The sequence below is a fragment of the Tachyglossus aculeatus genome, chromosome 5 (genome assembly GCF_015852505.1).
Source record: "Tachyglossus aculeatus isolate mTacAcu1 chromosome 5, mTacAcu1.pri, whole genome shotgun sequence".
NCBI lineage: Eukaryota > Metazoa > Chordata > Mammalia > Monotremata > Tachyglossidae > Tachyglossus > Tachyglossus aculeatus.
This window is the reverse complement of record NC_052070.1, coordinates 37,165,334-37,185,059: the sequence shown is the minus strand read 5'-3', so window position 1 is coordinate 37,185,059 and position 19,726 is coordinate 37,165,334. Positions and strand designations below refer to the sequence as shown.

The following is a 19,726-nucleotide window of genomic DNA, read 5'->3' as shown; positions in this document are numbered from 1 at the left end:
GGAGTGGCAGGTGCGGGGGATGGACGGCGGGGATGTTCCCGGTGGAGATTAGGGGAAGGCCTCCTGGAGGAGATGGGCTGTCAGAAATTAAAGTAGGGCTGGGCACGTCCAAACCAAAAGCCTGGAATCTGATTAAGAAGTGATGCTGGGAAGGACCGGAGGGGATTATCTCCAGATGGCCGGCCCTCCAAGACCGGGCTAGGATTGGGGCCATCTGAAGAGCCCCCTGGGATGCACCCTCCAGACATCCCAGGAAGCCATGGTAGGAAAAGGTCCCTCCTCTCAATTTTCTAGTGCTTGCGGACTGTTTGAGGCCCCAGAAATGTGTCAGATCATCTTCAGCTGCACCGTGCCGGCACCAGTCCCCTCTTTTGGCTAACAAGAGCCAGGTTGGAGGCTGGGGCTACGAGACTCTGGGCAGGGAGCTCTCTTTAACCTCTGGGATCCCGGCTTCCCCTCGGTGGGGATCCCCCCAGTCGCCTCAGGAGGTGAAAAGTGCTCCTTCTCCCAGAGCTCCTCCAGCAGGGACGGCAGAGACCTGGCCACCCGAAGCGCTGGGTCTCCGGGAAGTCACTGCGGCCGCCCACCGGCCCCCTCCTCCTGCCAGAACGTGGGTTTCCCTGCACATTGGGGCCAGGGGGTGGTTGGGGAGGAAGGGGGAAGGGGTGTTCTCCCAACAACATGAGCCTGGACGGATGCAGGGTGGTGCCAGCACACAGCATCGCGCAAGGGGAGCGCTGCAACATAGGCGGTCTTCAACCCAGGGCTCTGAGGGGAAAGGTCCCCCACATATTGGAGAACTGGGTGGGCGGATTTACAAATTCTGCCCATCTGCCGGGGAAGCCCTCAGGGGACCTCCTGGTGCCTGCACCTGAAAAATACTCATCTAGAATTTCCATTTTGCATTAAATATGTTCTATCCTTTTGCATAAATACATTAAACCCATTAAATATGTCCCTTAATATAGCCAGCGTGACCCGGAGCAAGAACGTTATGACAACAGGCGAGGTTAGCCATTCTACTGAACACATTTATCATCTGGAGGAAATCTCCCACCCCAAGGAGAGCTCTGTTAGTTACCTTTAACAAAATGACCGATTCCGGAATGACGCCGAGGGTGCCGAGGGTTGCCGTGTCATCATTCAGGACCTTCCCATCGATAGACAGATTCTGGTCAAAAGGAGCCACCGAAAATGCATGCATGATCTGTGCCGATGGAATAAAACCAAGCTAAGTTTGGACAAGGCTTCAATATGATGAAAGCTGGGAATTTTCAGGGACATCCCATTATTTTCCAAAAGATGCACACCTCTGTTGGTAGTCCTACATTATGGATAACCATTCTGTTTTCTCCCAAGACTCTTCTAAGAGAGTGTGAAGCGTCACCCGGGCCCATTTCCTCATTTGCAGTACAGGGTCAATGTCTAGTGTTTGCCTGCATTTTACACAGGCATTTACATGCACGCTGCTCTTTACCACCGAAAGCATAAAACTAGATTATGGGTTATAGCAGTAGTAGTACGACTAGAAGTAGCAGCAGCATCGACTGAGTGCTCACTTGGTGTGATGCACTGTAGCGGGAGCTTGGGAAGTACAAAATAAAGAAGGGTCATGTTCCCTGCCCACACAAAGCTTACGTGGAGCTAGCTAGTGCTATAATTCTGCATGCAATCTAACTTACACAACCGAAAATTTACACAGCTGTATTAGGTGGAAAAATTCAATGACCTAGAATAGCCATCCAGACTGACTACAGCCTTATACATTTCATTTAAAGTATTTTGGTATTTAATCTGCATTTTACAGATGAGGAAGTTGACGCATTAGCGGAATGAAAAGACTAGTCCAAGGCCACACAGCAGGCGAGTGTTGGAGCTGGGATTAGAAGCCAGGATCCAGAGTCCCTCTTTTCACTAGGCCACTCTGCTTCTCCATATCACCACCAATGATCAGTAAGGGATTTATGAGGACAATTTCACTGTGTTTGTCTTTTCTAATATATTGTTTGGTAGGTATCTGAAACCTCTTGGTGACATAGTTTTAGATTTTCTTGGGGAAAAACCATCTTGAAAAATCCAAAAAATTTCCGATAAACAAGAGAGTGAAATGAGCTGGTCAAATTTCCTTCCATGGTCCTGAAGGAGAGCAAGGAAGCAAGTTAAATGGGGCAGTGGCTGGGATCCTGCGAGAATTTCAGAAATGCTCCATGCACCCCTGTTGACAATCCACGCATATGAAGGCGGCCTTTGCAAGCTCCCTGAAAACAACATCTTCCCAAACTGTTTCCTGGCCTTTCCGTTTCAGTCGGTTTAGATCGCAGTGATCCCTGAGAGAAAGACTGCGATAGAACTGTTTGTGAAAACATTTGTGGTGAGTTCATCCGAACAGCTGCTGTGTGTTGGAGCAGCTTTTCCCCGTAGGTGACGGGTTCACAGATGGGGAGGTTGGCTTGGCTGACTTGTTTCATCTTTCAAAATGGTAACTCCCCAAGTGAAAGAAGGCACTGCAGACTTTCTTCAGGTCTCCGCTCACAAGGGCTATTTTCATCCCTTCAGGTTTTTGCACCCCGAAAGGCGGCCGATTCTTTCAAAGATGGTAGGAGCGACTTCCCTGAAGGCTGACGATTCAATTATTATTCATGCATACTTAGTACTTACTGTGTAGAGCACCGTACTAAGCGCTTGGGAGAGTACAATACAACAATAAACAGATCCATTCCCCGCCTGCAGCGCCCTTACAGTCAGTAGTAAATTAATACTGAAGGGCTTTTTCTCAGAAAATGGAGTCCCCGAAGGGATTGTAGGATGCCCCATGATCACCCAGGCGCCGATGACCCATGGGGCAGAGTTACAATCTAACAGCCAGGCCCACTTCATTATGGCTATAATTTTTATTTTATTTTAACAAGGCAACGTGATTGAGGCTGAAGGGGACTCCAAAGAATGGATTTGCTGATTTAAGCGGGCGGTGGGGATAGAATGCCTGACTCCCCTCTGTACACAGAACAAGGGGGTTATGTGGACACCTTCCAGGACTTGGGGCGTGCTGACAATTGTACCTTCAGAGCTGGAGGTGGGCAGCTGCCCCACTCCTCTCCAAGAAGCCTTCAATGGGCCGGCAAGGAGCAACCTAAGGAGGAGGAGCAGCAAAGCCTACTGATGCTCAGGAAGTAATTCCCTCCTTTGAGTCCTCTTCAAGTGGAGAACAAGGAAGGAGAAAAAGCAGAGTCATTATCCTTCTACGGTCCCTGTGGGCTCCATAAATGACAATTCCTCAAAGGGGACTTTTGAAATCTTGCAGGGCTAAGCATCATTTTTTTCCCCCTATAGCCAACGTAATTATCAAGTTGAACTGAATAACACAATTAACAACCAAGTTGCAAACGGTGGAAATTCTCATACTTAACTCAGGAGGCTGAGATTAACCTCCCTCGGACTTTACAAGTACGAGAATGTCTTCGCTTCAACTTATTCATGATCTTTAAATAAACTATTGTAAGGCCGCTTTATAATTAATTCCTTTACAGCAAAACTTCCACCTGAGGTTTGTCATTAGTACTGGCAAACTGCTGTGTAATTGAGTACATTCTGAAAAGACCTGCACTCAAAGAACCCTTGGAATACAAAGCTCTTCAAAACGGATCCCTTCTGTTTTACTGCAAGGCAAGGTGTAGGAACATTGAGGTTTCCAAGCCTTACTTTCCCCCCCTCCAGCCCTCCCCATTAGACTGCAGCTGTTCCTACCATCTTTCTGGCCTCCACCTTCTTCCCAGCTCAGCTCCTCAGCCTCCCCCTAGACTATAGGCTCACCGTGGGCAGGGACCATGTCTGTTTATTGTTATATCTACCCCAGAGCTTAGTACAATGCCTGGCATATAATAATTGCTTAATAAATATAATAACAATAATAATCCTTATTGAGTCCAGGCCTGTGAGCCAGAGGACACGGGTTCTAATCCTGCCTCCGTCACTTGTCTGCTGTTTGACCTCGAGCAGGTCACTTCATTTCTTTGTGCCTCTGTTTCCTCAGTATTAAAATGGGGATTCGATACCTGATCTCCCTCCCCCTAAGGCTGGGAAGCCCATGTTGGGTAGGGACTATATCTGCCTGGATGATCTTGTGTTCAGTACAGTGCCTGAAACCTAGCAAGCACCTCACAAATACCACAAATATGATGTGGGTGCAGAACACAGCTTCTAGGGGTAAAGCTTAGTTTTTCTGAAAATAGCTTTTGCTATTTGGCCGATCAAAAACAAAAAACAACCCTGCCGCAGGACATAACAGAGAAAAGCAAAGTAGACATTCAACTTGGATTCATTTTAAATAGATACTAGTTAACGTATTACCCAGAAGGGCACTGACATCATGGGACTAGGATCAGATTGGCAATTAATAATACCTTGATTTAATAGCAAAGTGAAGCAGCGTGGCTCAGTGGAAAGAGACCGGGCTTGGGAGTCAGAGGTCATGGGTTCTAATCCTGACTCTGCCACTTAATAATAATAATAATAATGGCATTTATTAAGCATTTACTATGTGCAAAGCACTGTTATAAGCGCTGGGGAGGTTACAAGGTGATCAGGTTGTCCCACAGCGGGCTCACAGTCTGCATCCCCATTTTACGGATGCGGGAACTGAGGCCCAGAGAAGTGAAGTGACTTGCCCAAAGTCACACAGCTGACAAGTGGCGGAGCCGGGATTAGAACCCATGACCTCAGACTCTTGTATCTACCCCGGCGCTTAGAACAGTGCTTGACACATAGTAAGTGCTCGACAAATACCATCATCATCATCCACTGAGCTTTCCACAGGCAGGAAAATTATTTAGAAATGGAAAAACATTTGGCTCTTTCAACTAATTTTGTCAGGCAAAAACATCAAGCGCTCAGCGATTAACTAGACTTCGTCATAGGTATTTTTAATCTGCTTTCAAATTGGAGGCAAATTTATTTGAAGCTAGACTTAAATGCTGATCAAAAATAATGAACTCAAGTCACAGGGAAAAAGATGGCCAGACAATACTCCCGGTACTGGCTCAAACTGATAGACTAGGGGGACCCTCATGGGTTACTCAGGAATCAAAGCTTTAGCTAACGTCCTGAAAATCCTAAAACCACCGTTGGTATTCTATTTTCAATTCTTTACGGAAACATCTAGCTACTTTATAATGTCAGTTTTAGGTTTAGCAAGAGAGGAAATAACTGTGGCGTTTGTTACACACTTACTCCGTGCCAAGGACTGTACTAAGCGCTGGGGAAGATACAAGATATCAGGTCCCACATGGGGCTCACAGTCTAGGGAGAACAGGGATTGAATCCTTATTTTGCAGATGAGGGAACTGAGGCCCAGGAGTTAAATGACTTGCCCAAGGTCACTCGGCAGACAAGTGGCGGAGCCAGGATTAGAATCCAGGTCCTTTGACTCCCACGTCCATACTCTTTCCACTAGGCCATGCTGCTTCTCAATGAATCCTGTTGCAATTCTCTTTTTCACTTTTGCTTACCCTGGAACTTGCTCGAGGCCAACGAGAGACTTCCCACCAGCCACCAGATGGCCCAGGAAAACAATAAATAGGAATGACAATAATACACTGGATGAGTTTTAAAATACCCAAGGAAGGAGTCAAACAAATTGAACCGATGAATGCTATGAAATCCCCCGACATTAAGCAGTGTACATCTGAACACTTGTACAAGTACCGACGCTAAAGAAATGAACTCACACTCCCCTTACCTGGATTTTCAGTTCTTTTAGCGTCTGATTAGCTGAAACAAGCAGGGCTTTCTCACCCCGCACCTTCCTGTGCCGTGTGCTCCGACGAATGACCTGTTTTTGATAGACTAAGTAATTCTGATGGGATATCTTCTGCCGCTTTGCTCCCCCGTTGGCCTAGAGATGAGGAACAGAAGGCCATAATTTTTATTGTTGTTATTGTCGTGTTGATCAACTCTGCGGTACTGTATTGTCCCAAGCATTTAATACAGTGCTCTGCCCACGGTAAGCGCTCAGTACTACCGACTGACAGGTTTGTCTTGTGCCTCTCTCCCCGGGTGTCATATCTTTAGAGCCGTGCCCTCCCCAAAAAAGCTTGCTTAGCTGTCTGCTGTCTCCAGCGCTTGCCCCCCTGAACCTCAGGGTGCGGGACGATGGTTAGCAGGATCCAGCCCCAGCAGAGAGCCAGGTTGACGGGAGTGGAATGGGAAGAAGCAGGCGGGAGAGATGGAGTCATGCTGCAGTGTCCCTCCTCTCCGGGAAGGCACGAAGGGGTGTGTGTGAGACCAAGAAAGTGAGGGAGAAAGCACGTTCTCCGCTCGACCAGTGCCACTTTCCCTGAGAGAGCTCACCTCTTCTAACTACACGCGTGCTCTAAAATGACAGAAGACAAGTACGTTTATCAATTAATGAGACACAAAATTTGCCCCAATAATAATATAATATTTGTTAAGTGCTAATTATGTGTGAGACACTGTACTAAGCGCTGGGGTGGATACAAGTAAGCAGTCCCTGTCCCACTTGGGGCTCACAGTCTCAATCTCCCTTTTACAGACGAGGTAACTGAGGCCCAGAGAAGTGAAGTGACTTGTCCAAGGTCACAGAGCAGACAAGTGGCAGAGCCGAGAAGACTCCAATTGGGCAGGAAGTCTTCAGGGGAACATTCAGTACCGATTTCCTTCAGAAATGTACTATATTTCAAAGGTCTGAGTTTGGTTCTCTTTGATCCAGGGCGGTCGAAAAATGCATCTTGATGGCTTGGATGGCAAGGTGAACAGAGAATTAAGGGAGCACTGGGGTTATAAAAGCAAAATCAAATGTGCAGTGTGTGCAAGAGAGTAGGAGGTGCAGAATCCGTCAGGTAACCATCCCATTATAATTAGTAAAGTCAGAGAACTGAGAGATGGGAGAACTGGAAATTGGAGAAGATTCTAATGAGACCCACAGATATGAAATGAATGGTTGGAAAATGGTTAGAGAAGCAGCATGGCCTAGTGGATAGAGCACAGGCTTGGGAGTCAGAAGAGCCTGAGTTCATTCATTCATTCATTCATTCAATCATATTTATTAAGCGCTTACGGTGTGCAGAGCCCTGTACTAAGCGCTTGGGAAGTACAAGTTGGCAATGTATAGAGACAGTCCCTACCCAACAGCGGGCTCACAGTCTAGAAGGGGGAGACAGACAACAAAACATATTAACAAAATAAAATGAATAGAATAAATATGTACAAGTAAAATAGAGTAATAAATATGTACAAACATATATACATATATACAGGTGAGGGGGGAGGGGGAGGGGGAGGAGGGGGAGAGGGAGGATGGGCTCACAGTCTAGAAGGGGAGAGAAACAAGAAAACAAAACATGTGGACAGGTGTCAAGCCATCAGAATAAATAGAAGTAAAGCTAGATGCACATCTAACAAAATAAATAGAATAGTAAATATGTACAAGTAAAATAAATAGATTAATAAATCTGTACAAACATATACACAGGTGCTGTGGGGAGGGGAAGGAGGTAGGGCGGAGGGGGTGGGGAGGGGGAGAGGAAAGAGGGGGCTCAGTCTGGGAAGGCCTCCTGGAGGAGGTGAGCTCTCAGGAGGGCTTTGAAGAGACATGTGAGGACAGGGGAAGAGGCGGGACCCCTACATGTGAGGAGAAGGGAAGGGGGGACCCCAGCGTGTGAGGGGAGGGGAAGAGGGGTGACCCCTACATTATAGAAGAGAAGCAGCATGGCTCAATGGAAAGAGCATGGGCTTTGGAGTCAGAGTTCACAGGTTCAAATCCCAGCTCTGCCAAGGGTCAGCTGTGTGACTTTGGGCAAGTCACTTCACTTCTCTGGGCCTCAGTTCTCTCATCTGTAAAATGGGGGTTAAGAATGTGAGCCCTCTGTGGGACAACCTGATCACCTTGTAACCTCCCCAGTGCTTAGAACAGTGCTTTGCACATAGTAAGTGCTCAGTAAATACCTTTATTATTATTATTATTATTATTATTATTATTATTATGTGAGGAGAGGGGAAGAGGGAGGATCCCAGCATGTGAAGGGGGGAAGAGGAGGGACCCCTACATGTGAGGAGAGGGAAAGAGGTGGGACCCCAGCATGTGAGGAGAGGGGAAGAGGAGGGGCCCCTACATGTGAGGAAAGGGGAAGAGGGGGGACCCCAGCGTGTGAGGGGAGGGGAAGAGGGGGGACCCCTACATGTGAGGAGAGGGGAAGAGGGGGGACACCAGCCATTTGTCTGTTGTGTGACCTTGGGCAAGTCACTTCACTTCTCTGTGCCTCAGTTACCTCACCTGGAAAATGGGGATGAAAACTGGAAGCCCCATGTGGGACATGGTCTGTGACCAACCTATCCTGTATTTACCCCAGCGCTTAGTACAGTGCCTAGTACATAGTAAGCACTTAACAAATGCCATAAAAAAAGATCTATAAGGAAAGGGTTGAGCAATAGATTCCCTCATTGGGAGAAGAGTAGGCTCGGGGCAATTCCTCCCAGAAATCCAGGAATTAGTACCCGACTCAAAGTATTCACCAGCATGTGGAAGGCATTTCACAACTCCTGCCCTTGAACTTGTTCAGTAGAACGCAAATGGTTGCCCATCCACCTCCACATCCAATAAAACTCCTCACCACTGGCTTTAAAGCACTAAATCACCTTGCCCCCTCCCACCTCACCTTGCTACTCTCCTGCTGCAGCCCAGCCTGCATATTTTACTCCTCTAATGCTAACCTTCTCACTGTGCCTCGATTTCACCTATCTTGCCACTGACCTCTCGCACACATCCTGCCTCTGGCCTGAACGCCCTCCTTATATCTGACAGACAATTACAATTACTGTCCCTCTTTCTGAAGGCCCTTCTCCTCCAAGAGGCCTTTCCTGGCTAAGCCCCCCTTTCCTCTTCTCCCAGACCATTCTGCATCACCCTGACTTGCTCCCTTTGTTCTCCCCCACAGCACTTATGTACATATCTGTAATAAATTTATGTTAATGTCTGCCTCCCCCTCTCTAGACTGTAATCTCATTGCGGGCAGGGTATGTGCCTGTTTACTGTTGCACTATACCCTCCCAAGTGCTTACTACAGTGCTCTGCACCCAGTAAGCGCTCAATAAAGATTATGAATGAACCTTCTGCAAGATGAAAGCTACTCTCTAGGAGATTAACAAAACTGGAGTAGAACAGGCAGACTCATGAGATAATTCCTCCTTTAAAATTTATCCATAGTTGGGATTGATTAAAAGTCTAGTGGGGACCTCAACTATATGCTATTTGTTAAGTGTTTTTTCTGTGCCAAGCACTGTACAAAGCGCTGGGGTAGATACAGGATAATCAGGTTGGGCACAGTCCCTGTCCCGCAGGGGGCTTAGGTGGAGATCCAGTTCAGGTTTTGGAAAATGGACAGAAAGCTTGGGTTAAGTTCAAGAAGGAGTTGAGTGTATGAACTGGGAAATGGAGGGGGGCAATGAAGAGCTATTCTATTGGACCTTTCATCCTCCCTCAGCCTCACACTACTTACGTCCACATCTGTCATTTATTTATACTGACGTCTGTCTCCTGCTCTGGACTGTAAGCTCATTGTTGGCAGGGAATTTGTCCACCAACTCTGTTTTACTGTACTCTCCGAAGTGCTTAGTACAGTGCTCTGCACAGTAAGCACTCAGTAAATTGAAGGCACATCTCCTCTGCGAAGCTTTCCCTAAGTCCGCTTCTCATTCATTCAATCGTATTTATTGAGCGCTTACTGTGTGCAGAGCACTTTACTGTGTGCAGAGCACTGTGTGCAGAGCGCTTGGGAAGTACAAGTTGGCAACATCTAGAGACGGTCCCTACCCAACAGCGGGCTCACAGTCTACAAGGGGGAGACAGACAACAAAACGTATTAATAAAATAAATAGAATAGTAAATATGTACAAGTAAACTAAATAGAGTAATGAACATGTACAAATATATATACAGGTGCTGTGGGGAGGGGAAGGAGGTAAGGTGGTGGGGAGGGGGAGAGGAAGGAGGGAGCTCAGTCTGGGAAGTCCTCCTGGTAGAGGTGAGCTCTCAGTAGGGCACTCCCTACTCCCACTCCCTTCTGCACTGCTCTTACTTGCTCCTTCATTCATCCTCCCTCCAATCCCCACAGCACATATGTTTATATCTGTAATGTATTTATTTATCTATTTATTTATATTAACGTCTGTCTCCCCCTCTAGACTGTGAGCTGCTTGTGGGCGGGAATGTGCGTGCTTGTTTTACCGTACTCTATCAAGCACCTTAGTATGGTGCTTTGCACATAGTAAGCGTTCAATAAATACGGTCGAATGAATACAATGGATTGACTGATCACACATCAGCGGGAATTTAGACTACACATTAAAAGGTACTTTCTGAACTGTCAGGGTGGACACACTGGTACTAGGCCCAAAGATATATTTGCAGACTCATTCCTCGGAGATTTTCAGAGGGAAGTTTAGAGAGCTATTTTCTATGGATTCACGCAGAGGTTCGGAAATCTCTCCCCACCCGACAATGATCACTCTATTACCACCCCCAGTCCGCTGGGCAGAGGAGCTATTTTGGGGTCTTGGGGCCCGCACAGATACCTATAAAGGAACTACGTACAAAGACACCCTGGGGCATTCCAGCGATGGAGTGAAAGCAATACTGCAATTATCTGGAGCCTGCTTCCATCAACAAAATCGCTCTGATGATCATCTCTCTTTCTGCACCATCTCCAAGGCTAACACCAACTCACAGATGGCTTAGGGAAAGATGAAGTGCTCTGAAGGTGGAATGCTGGTACATTGAAAAGTACCTCAAGTGAGGTGGAAACCAAGAGAATTTATCATGCCTCTTTTGAATGTAGCTGAAAACTGCACGGTATTGGAAGCCTTCTGTATCCAGTACATCTGCACTAGACAACAGACTAAGCAGCTGCTCACTCTAACATGTATCCCCCCCCAACCCTTTCAGGAGGAAACTAACCATAATTAGTCTCCGTGCTGTATCATTAGCAGCAAAGGAAGGGAATGAATACATAATCCAAACGACAGTGCTAAACACCAACTTGAATGAAATTCTCTGAATTTGAAACATCTAGTCATTTGTGATCTACCTAAAATCAACACCTCCAGCTCTAAATCCACGTCCTATTTGTGAAACTTAAGTCTGACTGAATCTCGTATTAGCAGAGCCCATTCTAAGACCTCGGCTTCCTAGTGTTTGATGCCTTTTCACTGGCATCACCAGTGCACAAAACGGGAAAATTAGCCAACATGGAGTGGTTTCAACCCCAGGCTAGAAACAAAAGGGGAGAATTTGTTTCTTTCTTATAGATTATGTTAAAAATCTGAAGGAAACACCGGTAACCTTTGCGCTTTTCAAAAGTCATCTGAATAGAGTTTTAAAAATTAACTCGGAAAACTGGATCTGATCAAAGGGATCAACTGTACTTTAGCATTTCTGAATACCTTAAAATTCACCTCTTCCTCCCGTCTCTCCTGCTGCCAACCTCCTGCTCACGCCCTCCCTCCCTCCTTCCTGTCTGGAACTCCTTTCCCCTTCACACCTGCTCTCCCCATCTTCAGACCCGTGCTAATCACACCTCCTCCAGAAAGCCTTCCCTAACTAACCTCTCAGCCCCCCATCCTATTTCCCTCCCTTCTGCATTCATCACCAACACACTTGGATCCTTGCCCGGTTAAACCCCTGTGTATTCAACCCACCTCCACCCCGCCGTACTTGATAATAGTAACTGTGGTATTTGTTCAGCGTTTACTACATATCAAACACTGGTTTAAGCACTGAGAAAGATATAAAATAATGAGGGTTTCACACAGGGGTTCACAATCTACGTAGTAGGGGGAACAGGCATTGAACCTCCATTTTACAGATGAGGGAACTGAGGCTTGGATAAGTTAAGTAACTTGCCCAAGGTCACATGTGATGGATTCAGAACTGGAACCCACCCACATCCTTGGGCTCCCATGCCCGGGCTCTTTCCACTATTCATTTGTGATCTACTTAAAATCAACACCTCCAGCTCTAAATCCATGTCCTAAGTTTGACTGAATCTCATATTAGCAGATCCCATTCTAAGAACTCTGTTTCCTAGTGTTTGATGCCTTTTCACTGGCATCACCAGTGCACAAAATGGGAAAATTATGTACTTACGTACACGTATGTTCGTACACGTCTCTCTACAGAGTTGCTTCTCCCTACCTGTAGTGTAGTGCTTCTCCCCAGTTAGGCCGTAAGCATGCCTACTGACCCCGACAGTACTCTGTACAGTGTGCTGACACAATAAGCGCTCAATGAATACTGATTGACTGAGGGGGAAGTTGGGTTAAGGCAGCTACTTTTCCACATTTCAGATGGTAGAAGCCAGTAACAGATTTAGATATGGATGGAGCTGTGTGATCCTTAGCCTCAGTTAAGGTTCCAATCCCTCCAGTGCAGCGTGGCTTTCCTTATTCTAGACTGTGAGCCCATTGTTGGGTAGGGACCGTCTCTATATGTTGCCAACTTGTACTTCCAAGAGCTTAGTACAGGGCTCTGCACGCAGTAAGCGCTCAATAAATAAGACTGAATGAATGAATGAATGAATTCTCAGTGAGTATGGGTTTAATATAAGTAGAAATAAAGTTGATGTGATTCAAAGGCCCAAGGAGCTGGCAGACTGAGCATCACTTTATCACTCTCCTCTTCGTCGACGTGGTAATACCCAAGGCAACTGTTGTCCCCCAGTCCAGGACCATCCTCCTCGTCTCGGCCACCCTGAATGAATATCAAGTTAGCAACAGGACCTGATAAAAATCAGGCTGGGAAAACACGCAGTAGAATCTACAGAAGGAAGAGCAGGAATTAGTCCATACCTGGTTAAAATCTGGGTCTTTTTCCCCATCTGGTTTGGCTTCTTCTCTGTCTTCTTCAGTTTCCGAACTACTCACATTCAGTTCCGGCGCTGCTTCCTTCATTACCTGAAGGAAAATAGAGCCAAAGCAGAACATTCAATACCCACAGGGGAGGGAATCCCAGGAATGCACGCTATTAAGCTGAACAATCTGATTAGCCCTAGGAGCTGGGGAAGAAGAGGACAGAGAAGGCGGAGAGGAAGAGAAAGTGGAGAAGGAGGAGGAGACGAGTGGGACCTGCTCCCCCATCCCAAGTAGAGTGTGTTTTGTAACAGTCTAGAGATCAGATGGGGTTCTGTGTTTGTATCGATGATGCCACCAAGACTTAGAAATCTGCCAGACCCCAGGAACTTGAAAAATAACAAAAAAAAAGCAATCCAAAAATCCCCTTATTCCCCAAAAGCCAGAACCTTTTCTTAAAAGTTTCTCACTAAAAATCTGAGACTTCTTCCCAGAACCTAAAATCTCTACAGTCCTACAGGTTGAAGAGTGTCTAGTTTACTGATTTCCAAAATACGTGGCAGAGAAAAATGGAGTCCTCAGAGGTGCTTTGGGATGCCAAGGGCAATTAGCTAGCAAATGCAAAAATTAAAATGGGCTTTTCACATGACTTGACAATGGATATAGACCTTTTACTCTATCAGAATCTTTCAGCTCTTGGTGGTTAATTTTAGTATGTTTGAAATCTTTTTAATTGGCTGTCAATGTTCTCAAGAAATCTCCTTTGACAGAGAGCGTTCTGCTGTTCGGTCTGCTTACGCTTCAACAGGGAGGTAAGCCTGTCTTAGATGACAGGCACCTGGTGGGCAGAGAGCGTGTCTTTTGCTTCTCTTATACTTCCGAGCATTTATTACAATGCATCACACTCACGAGACGCTCAATAAAAACTCAGACCACTACTATCTTCCACCTTGTAAGAAAAGCAGAATGATATATAGATAGCTGAAGAAGAAAGGTGAGCACCTATGGCTAAAATGAAATGACATTTATAGATTTTCTCAATCCTAAGTGCTTTATTAAAATGGGCAAATAAAATGTTTGGATGGTTCTCATTAACTTTTACATAGTGATTTTCTCTTCGAAAGCTACACTACTGCTCTTTGAAAGCATTATTGCCAGAAGTTGCCTGAAGCAGCATGGCATAGTGGAGAAGCAGCACAGTGTAACGGATAGAGCATCTCTAACCCTGGCTCTGCCACATGTCTGCTGGGTGACCTTGGGCAAGTCACTTCACTTCTCTGTGCCTCAGTTACCTCATCTGTAAAATGGGGATTAAGACTGTGAGCCCCATGTAGGACATGGACTGTGCCCAATCTGATTACCTTTTATCTACCCCAGCGCTTAGAACAGTGCCTGAAACGTAGTAAGTGCTTAACAAATACCATAACATTATTTACACAATTTCTTACTGATAATTCACATTTATATGTACAACATAGTTCTCTCAAGTCGAATCTTGAACAAAATTTTAACGATAACATTTTATCGAATCCTGTCCCTTTAAAAAATGGATTTAGGAGATGACTGGTCCCAAAGATATGGTGGGAACCATCGGCCTGATAAGCCAAAAGCATTTTAATGCCAGCAACAAATTTTCATCCAACAATGGGCAAATCCCAGAACCTCAAGCTTGGGCTAATGATAATAATAATAATTCATTCATACATTCATTCAATCGTATTTATTGAGCGCTTACTGTGTGCAGAGCACTGTACTAAGCGCTTGGGAAGTACAAGTTGGTAATAACTGGTATATCTTAAGTCTGTCAGTCACTCGCATTTATTGAGCACTTACTGTGTGCTTGGGAGAGCACAATATAACAATATAACAAATTCCCTGCCTGCAGTAAACTTACAGTCTAGAATGCTTTAAGAGCTTACTATGTGCTAGGCACCAGACTAGGTTACATACAAGATAACTGGGTTGGACACAGTCCCTGTCCCACAGTCTTCATCCCCATTTTACAGATGAGAGAACTGAGACACAGAGAAGTGACTTGCCCAAGGTCACACAGCAGACAAGTGGCAGAGCTGGGACTAGAACCCAGGTCCTCTGACTCCAGGCTGTGGACAAAGTTGGGTGGATCCCACTTTAGTTTCTTTTCTCATGCTTCAACCCATCACTGCTAGACATGCAGTGAACTTAGAACTGATGCATATATAGAGGCCCATGGTAAAATCATTTGGTGTGAGAGAGAGGGTTTGAAATGGATGGTCCTTAAACAAGCCCGCAGTCCTCAATCTCAGCCCAATATTTCTACGGCGGGCAACCTTTCCCTCTCAGGTCACTTGTCCACTCCAAGATGGCTGGAACCCACTCCCCCTTCTTCTCTGAGGGAACAGTGGGACTTCTAGCCTGTGAGCCCGCTGTTGGGTAGGGACCGTCTCTATATGTTGCCAACTTGTACTTCCCAAGCGCTTAGTACAGTGCTCTGCACACAGTAAGCGCTCAATAAATACGATTGAATGAATGAATGAATTTACTCCTGTGCTCTGGAATTTATCGTTTAGCTCTCTGAATCCAGCAGCCGGACCTCAGCAACCGCTTAAGATGGTACAGGATTCTCCAGGAGTCGGGCCCCCGGGGCTCTCTAAGGCAGCGAAGGGTCTAGGGAGGCTTCTACAGGAACCTGGGCCGCTTGCTGGATGTATGCAACCCAGGCTGTCCGGGTGCTGAATTATGACAGCAGGATGACAAGTTCAGGGCTGCCTCGGGCAGAATGCAGCTAAAATCTAGTTGATACGGTGATGGAGATTGCAGGGGACCCAGAAATATGGTATCCCCCATATTTCAAAGTTATGTAGCGGTGTGGAGTTGGCTCACATCTGAAAGAAGACATTTGAGTCACTTTTCAAGACCTTTGTTTAACCTTTGCAAGGTCTCTAGATTGTAAAGTCCCTGTGGGCAGGGAACGTTTGTACCAACTCTGATGTACTGTACTCTCCTGAGCGCTTAGAACCATGGCTCTACACATAGTAAGCGCTCAATAAATACCACTGATCAGTTAAGTTCCAAACATACAACTCAACACAACTCAGCAGAGGAAAACAAACATCTGAATGAAATTCCTAAGCTTTGTCTCATCCGCTTCAGGTCACTGGCCCGTTCCAAGATGTCCCGCACCCACTCCCCCATGTTTTCTTTGGGTCTGAACTATTCCTGTACTCCAGAACTTATGTCATAACTCCCTGAATCCACCAGCAACACCTCTGCAACCACTTAAGGTGGCACAGGCTTACTCTTGCAATCTCTAATTACTGTTTCCCCCCAGGTTATCCCCATTGTTCCTCAAGAGGATAGTGCAAAGATCAATGCGAACTGAATAATCACTGGTCACAGCCAGGAGAGGGATCAGAAGTACCTTTTTATTATCCACAACTTTGTGTACATAGATGGTGGCTTGAGTGTACTCACGCAGGTCCCTCTGCTGCTGACACAATAGTCCTTCTCGGCACTCTGGACAGAGTTCTGAATTGTTTTGAGAAAGCATGTGATTAGAAGCTGAAGAATGACTGGTGATTCGTTTGAAAGCATTCAACACGATGCAGTCACAAATGTGATGTCATTCTCACAACGATTTTGAAAAGAACAAAAACCAAATCCCAGTAGTCTGAAAAACTGGGGGTAGTATTACTGCTTCTGAGGTATTAAACATCCCTTCGTGGCCAACAATGTTATGGTTGTTTATTAGTACATTAATAAATAAGCCAGCAGCCCCACAACGAGAGACTCGCCTCACGCTTCTACTAGGGTCCCGGTGGCCGAAATGCCTCTGGGAGGCCTTGAGGAGAGGAAGGGGCAGAGGGGTGGGGGAGATGTGAAGGGCACAAGTTCTTTTTCTCCCCTATCTGCTGGGCCTCCTGAATCCATTCTCCCTTCAGGTCCCATCAGCCTGCCATAGCTCAGCCACTGTTAGGGACCGGGCATTCCCTGAGAAAACATCTGTTGGTGAGTTCTAAACATGAGGAAGGGTACAACAATCATGGTCACCCCATGTCTCCACTTTCTTCCAGCCTTAGGTGAGGGGTGGGATAGGGAAGGGGAAGCACCCTTCCCCTCTTTCCTATGACAGTAGCATTCTCCAAGGTGGAAGGGAAAGTTGGGCAATACCCTAAGTACTATGACTGCTGAGATGCTTTGGCTAGCCACCTCTGACTGCTGTTTCTCCCATTATCCTTAAAGGGGGGAACTGTCTTTAATTTCAGAGCAAGTTCCCCAAGCATTGGGCAAATAGCAGAGGAGGAGCTCAATAAATACTGGAGCTGACGAACACGGCCCCAGGCTGAGCCCTGCCGAACCTTGACACCAATTATGCTCCATGGCACTGGCCTAGTGGAAATCCTAGTTCAGTCAGTTACGTCCTGATTTGTTTTGAAAGGGGCATTGCTCAAATAGTCCTTAAATTTAATTCTTTAATTCTAATGATTCTTTTTCCTTTTCTTCAAATCAATTTAGGCAAGTTACAGAAACCAAAGGAGGAGAGGGGAAAACAAACTCACTTACTAGGCTCAGAAGTGTACAGTGTTTTCGAGGGGCTTTTATCATCTGCTTCTGATTTGACGATTTTGATCACGTGATCCACGACAAATAATTTTTGCATCCTATCCCATTCATCGGGCCATATTAGAGCTATACTGTGCAAAGAAACACAACATGCCTCATGACACAGAAAAATGAAGAGCAACACACCTAAAACAAAGGCCTAGTCTCTAAAACAAGCAAAGCCACTCAATACACGAAATCCTGCTCGACTGTACGAAGTCCAGGAAACTGAGCTTCTAGGGATCTAAAATCACAATTCGATTTCCCAAGTTCCATGAACATTTTCAATAGGTACAGGCTTATCTTCAAGACTGCCCGAATCGTATTTCTAGGGCTGACTAGAAATCTCAGCATCGTCCCCGGTGGTGGGTCTGGGGTGGGCAGGAGGTCAACTGAGCAGCAATCTCTCCTAAATCATAGAATTATTTAGATTAGTTTCTTTAAAGTTCGAAGTGTGACAGCCTCTCGGATGGGTGATATCGGCTTTCTGCGAGCACACAGACCGAAGGCCCCCATCTGTTCATCTAGAGCAGATGTCAACCAACCCAAGGCCTGCCCCTTCTGTGTCGAACACTCTGGCCGCCTCGGCCCCTTAGAAGTGCTGTTCCAAGGGTACCTCCACCCTCGTATAATTGCACCTCCGCCCCAACTCTAGCTTGTTCCTGCTGCTTTTCACTTCTGGTCCTGCACGGCAAATGATGGCTACGAAATGAGGTGGCCAAGACTGAGCACGGAGGCTGTTGGCCCAGTTGGCCAGAGGTTTCGACAGCCACGAGAAGAAGTGTGGCCTGTACGTAAGGGTGAGGGGTCTGGTTCTAAGAATGAGGAGATGGTGGGCAGCTCATCACAAGAAGGAGCCGGGGCTTGGGTGGGAGTGGTTAGGGGATGGCAAGGTTTGAAAGGGAGAAGTCAGTCTAAGGAAGGGTTGGCTGGGTTGAGGAGCAAAAACAGAGGAGTGGAGGGGCTCGCTCAGTTTTCTTTAACTACCCAAGTTCTCAGAAAGAAACAGCCCACCCCACTAGCCAACATTTTGGCTAACTCTGGCTTGTATCCATCACAGGAGGGTAGCCAGGATTGGAGGGAGAGACCTAGTGAACCCCTCGGGGTGAGGCCATTACTCCTCCCGCAGTTCTTATGGCCCTGAAGATATAGAGACGTGAATCCCCGAAAAGAACAAACTGGAATCAGGCAATATCTGAAAATGTGGCCCACTGATAAGAAAAGAGGCTTGCAAAATCAACCCCACCAAGCACCACGCTAAGGAGCAAAACAAGTGAATGGGAGAAACTCACAGTTTAGAATCCTCTTTGGTCATGGAAGCAAAAGTAAACATAAGTCCTCCATGAGGACAGAGGAGAGCACTGTTTCCTATCGATGATACCGGGCTACATCTGGTAGGCCGTCTGCTCAAAAGGAATACGAGAAATGAATCAGAAAAGGTTTACTTCTGCAAATAAAAATCAGAGAGAAAAATCGGATAAAAAAAAAATCCAGATGATAAATTGAATGAACAGGGATAATTTGGAAAAAGAAAATGTGGAAAATATTCTAAAACCAGTGTTGGGAAATTTAGAAATAGCTTCAACTGCTGAACCACAGATTCAGAATTATCACTGAACTGGCTGGGGATGACTAGACTGTGAGCTCCTTGAAGGAAAGGATCGTGTCTACCAAATCCACTGTATTGTACCTCACCCCCCTCCTCCCCAAGTGTTTAGTACAGTGACCTGCACACAGAAAGTGCTCAACAGCTACCGCTGATTACTTTATAGTCACGCTGGTGAATAGATAGCGAAAACATTCAGTATTCAAAATGGTAAAATGAGGATAGTGTTCACATAGTGTTCACCTCTTTCCACTTCTGAAATGCCCAACCGAAAGTACACAAAAGAAAAATATACCTGACAAATTTCCTCCACTCTTCTACAAAAAACTGGGACACAATGTAGAGTACATTGGTCTCCTGAAAAATAGATTTCACATATGTTTCAATAATTTCAACACATAAATAAGATGAAAAAAATTCTCTGTAGTATCTGCTTCTTTCACAGCCATCCACCATATATTTCCATTTAAATATAATTTAATTCTAAAAACAACGCATTCTTTCGGGTAAGTACTGGAATGAAACGGCATCCATTTGAACTAATTGGTGTAGTTTTGCTAACAAAACTTCATGATACTGGCAAATGTGATGTTGACAATTTGTAACAACGGTAATCAAACCTAACTACAATCTCAAACACTGCATTTTACCCAAGAAATTTCAGAGGATTGCCATGGTGGAGGT

At 45.9% G+C, this 19,726-nt stretch overlaps 1 protein-coding gene across 6 annotated transcripts in view; it reads right to left on the bottom strand.

Annotated features, from left to right (window-relative positions):
• The window catches only part of USP48 (ubiquitin specific peptidase 48), a 107,029-nt gene that overhangs the window by 6,671 nt on the left and 80,632 nt on the right, over positions 1-19,726 (bottom strand). For 5 of the 6 annotated variants that reach the window (XM_038746147.1, XM_038746150.1, XM_038746148.1 and 2 more), the window contains exons 18-24: positions 19,338-19,399; positions 18,729-18,839; positions 17,398-17,528; positions 16,256-16,362; positions 12,856-12,960; positions 5,735-5,890; positions 1,082-1,207 (exon numbers count right to left, since the gene is read on the bottom strand). In XM_038746147.1, the coding sequence (XP_038602075.1) occupies positions 1,082-1,207; positions 5,735-5,890; positions 12,856-12,960; positions 16,256-16,362; positions 17,398-17,528; positions 18,729-18,839; positions 19,338-19,399 (798 nt within the window). Of the gene's footprint in view, positions 1-1,081; positions 1,208-5,734; positions 5,891-12,855; positions 12,961-16,255; positions 16,363-17,397; positions 17,529-18,728; positions 18,840-19,337; positions 19,400-19,726 lie in introns of those variants that run through there. The other variant, XR_005451053.1, reaches the window with a different exon arrangement.